The 1,439-nt window shown below is 36.2% G+C and overlaps 1 protein-coding gene across 1 annotated transcript; it reads right to left on the bottom strand.

Moving 5' to 3' along the window:
- Positions 1 to 507: 507 nt before the first annotated feature.
- Positions 508 to 780, bottom strand: LOC125282350 (ragulator complex protein LAMTOR5-like). Its single transcript, XM_048216978.1, has one exon. It carries the CDS (start codon positions 778 to 780, stop codon positions 508 to 510), a length of 273 nt encoding a protein of 90 aa, XP_048072935.1.
- Between the last annotated feature and the right edge of the window lie 659 nt (positions 781 to 1,439).

Below are 1,439 nucleotides of genomic sequence, written 5' to 3' on the forward strand. Positions count from 1 at the left end.
CAAGTGGCTATATCACTTTATATTCCCACTAGCAACAGATACAACTTTTTCACTGCAAATATGTAGGAATCAAGATGACTTTTATATATTGACCTTTGTCCTGTGACCTTGCTAAACTCATTCATTAATTCCAGGATTTTTTTTTTTAGTAAAGTCTTTGGGATTTTCTACACTCACAATCATGTCTTCTGTAAGCACATACATTTTATTTCTTCCTTCCCAATGTTTGTCTTTCTTTCCCTCCAACCAGATTTATTGAACATATGAAAATTATATATACAAAGTGACTTGGACTTGCTACTTCAAAACACGATCCTTTCTTACTAATATCTTGATAACTCGGTCTATTGAGTGTCAAAAAGAAGCTTATTCCAAAATTAATAGAAAAGTGCCCAATGCACGCCAAATGAATGGCCTACCTACTGGAACTTGAATAGTTCTACAAGATAATTAGCATAGGTAGGAGGCAGCCCCTATGACAGGCTGCTGGAGAACTGATATGACATGTTAAGAGGTCATTTTGCACACTGCCACTGTGATGCTGTCATGTTTCTGGATCATAGTGCTCCCAATATCTGATTCTAGACACACCACAGGAGTATCAGTGGGATCTGAGGTTAGCTTGCTGCTTGGTAGTCTAGAACAGTGGACTCCAGCATGCTCATCTGACAGGGTCTCACAGCAGCCCAAATTAAGTCCTTGTGAATCTGTGTGCAAGATTCCAACAGTGGAAGGATTCTTCATTGTGTCCTCCAAGTGCTGCTCCAAGGTTGCCTCCATTCCATCCACTGTCCACCTGGTCTGGGATCCCACAACACATCCAAAGTTTTTTCTTTCTTTCTTTCTTTCTTTCTTTCTTTCTTTCTTTCTTTCTTTCTTTCTTTCTTTCTTTCTTTCTTCTTTCTTTCTTTCTTCTTTCTTTCTTTCTTTCTTTCTTTCTTTCTTTCTTTCTTTCTTTCTTTCTTTCTTTCTTGTTTTGCTGCACTACCTACGACTTCCAGTACAATGTTGAATAGAAGTGGTGAGAGAGGACATCGATTATCATGCTGAAATTACAAGAGAAGAATTTGGATTCTCACTATTAAGAATGTTCTCTCAGCTTTAGTTTTTTTCATAGAAACCCTTCATTCAGTCAAGAAAGCACCTTTCTTTTCCTGGTTGCTGAGACTTTCTATCATGAATGGAGGTTGTACTTTGTTGAGTGTGTTTTCTGCTTATATTGTTATGATATGGTTTTTGTTCTGTAGCAATTTAATAAGGTAATGTACATGGATTATATTTGAAATGTTAAAGCACCCTCATGTTTTCGTGAATAAACAAACTTCATCATGCTATATTACCTTTTAAAATATTGTTGGGGATTTTTTTTTGCAAATATTTTATTAAGGATTTTTGCCTTTATATTCAAGGGGCATTTAGGAATATGCTTTCTTGCCATT

This window comes from Ursus arctos, unplaced genomic scaffold (assembly GCF_023065955.2).
Source record: "Ursus arctos isolate Adak ecotype North America unplaced genomic scaffold, UrsArc2.0 scaffold_73, whole genome shotgun sequence".
Lineage (NCBI taxonomy): Eukaryota > Metazoa > Chordata > Mammalia > Carnivora > Ursidae > Ursus > Ursus arctos.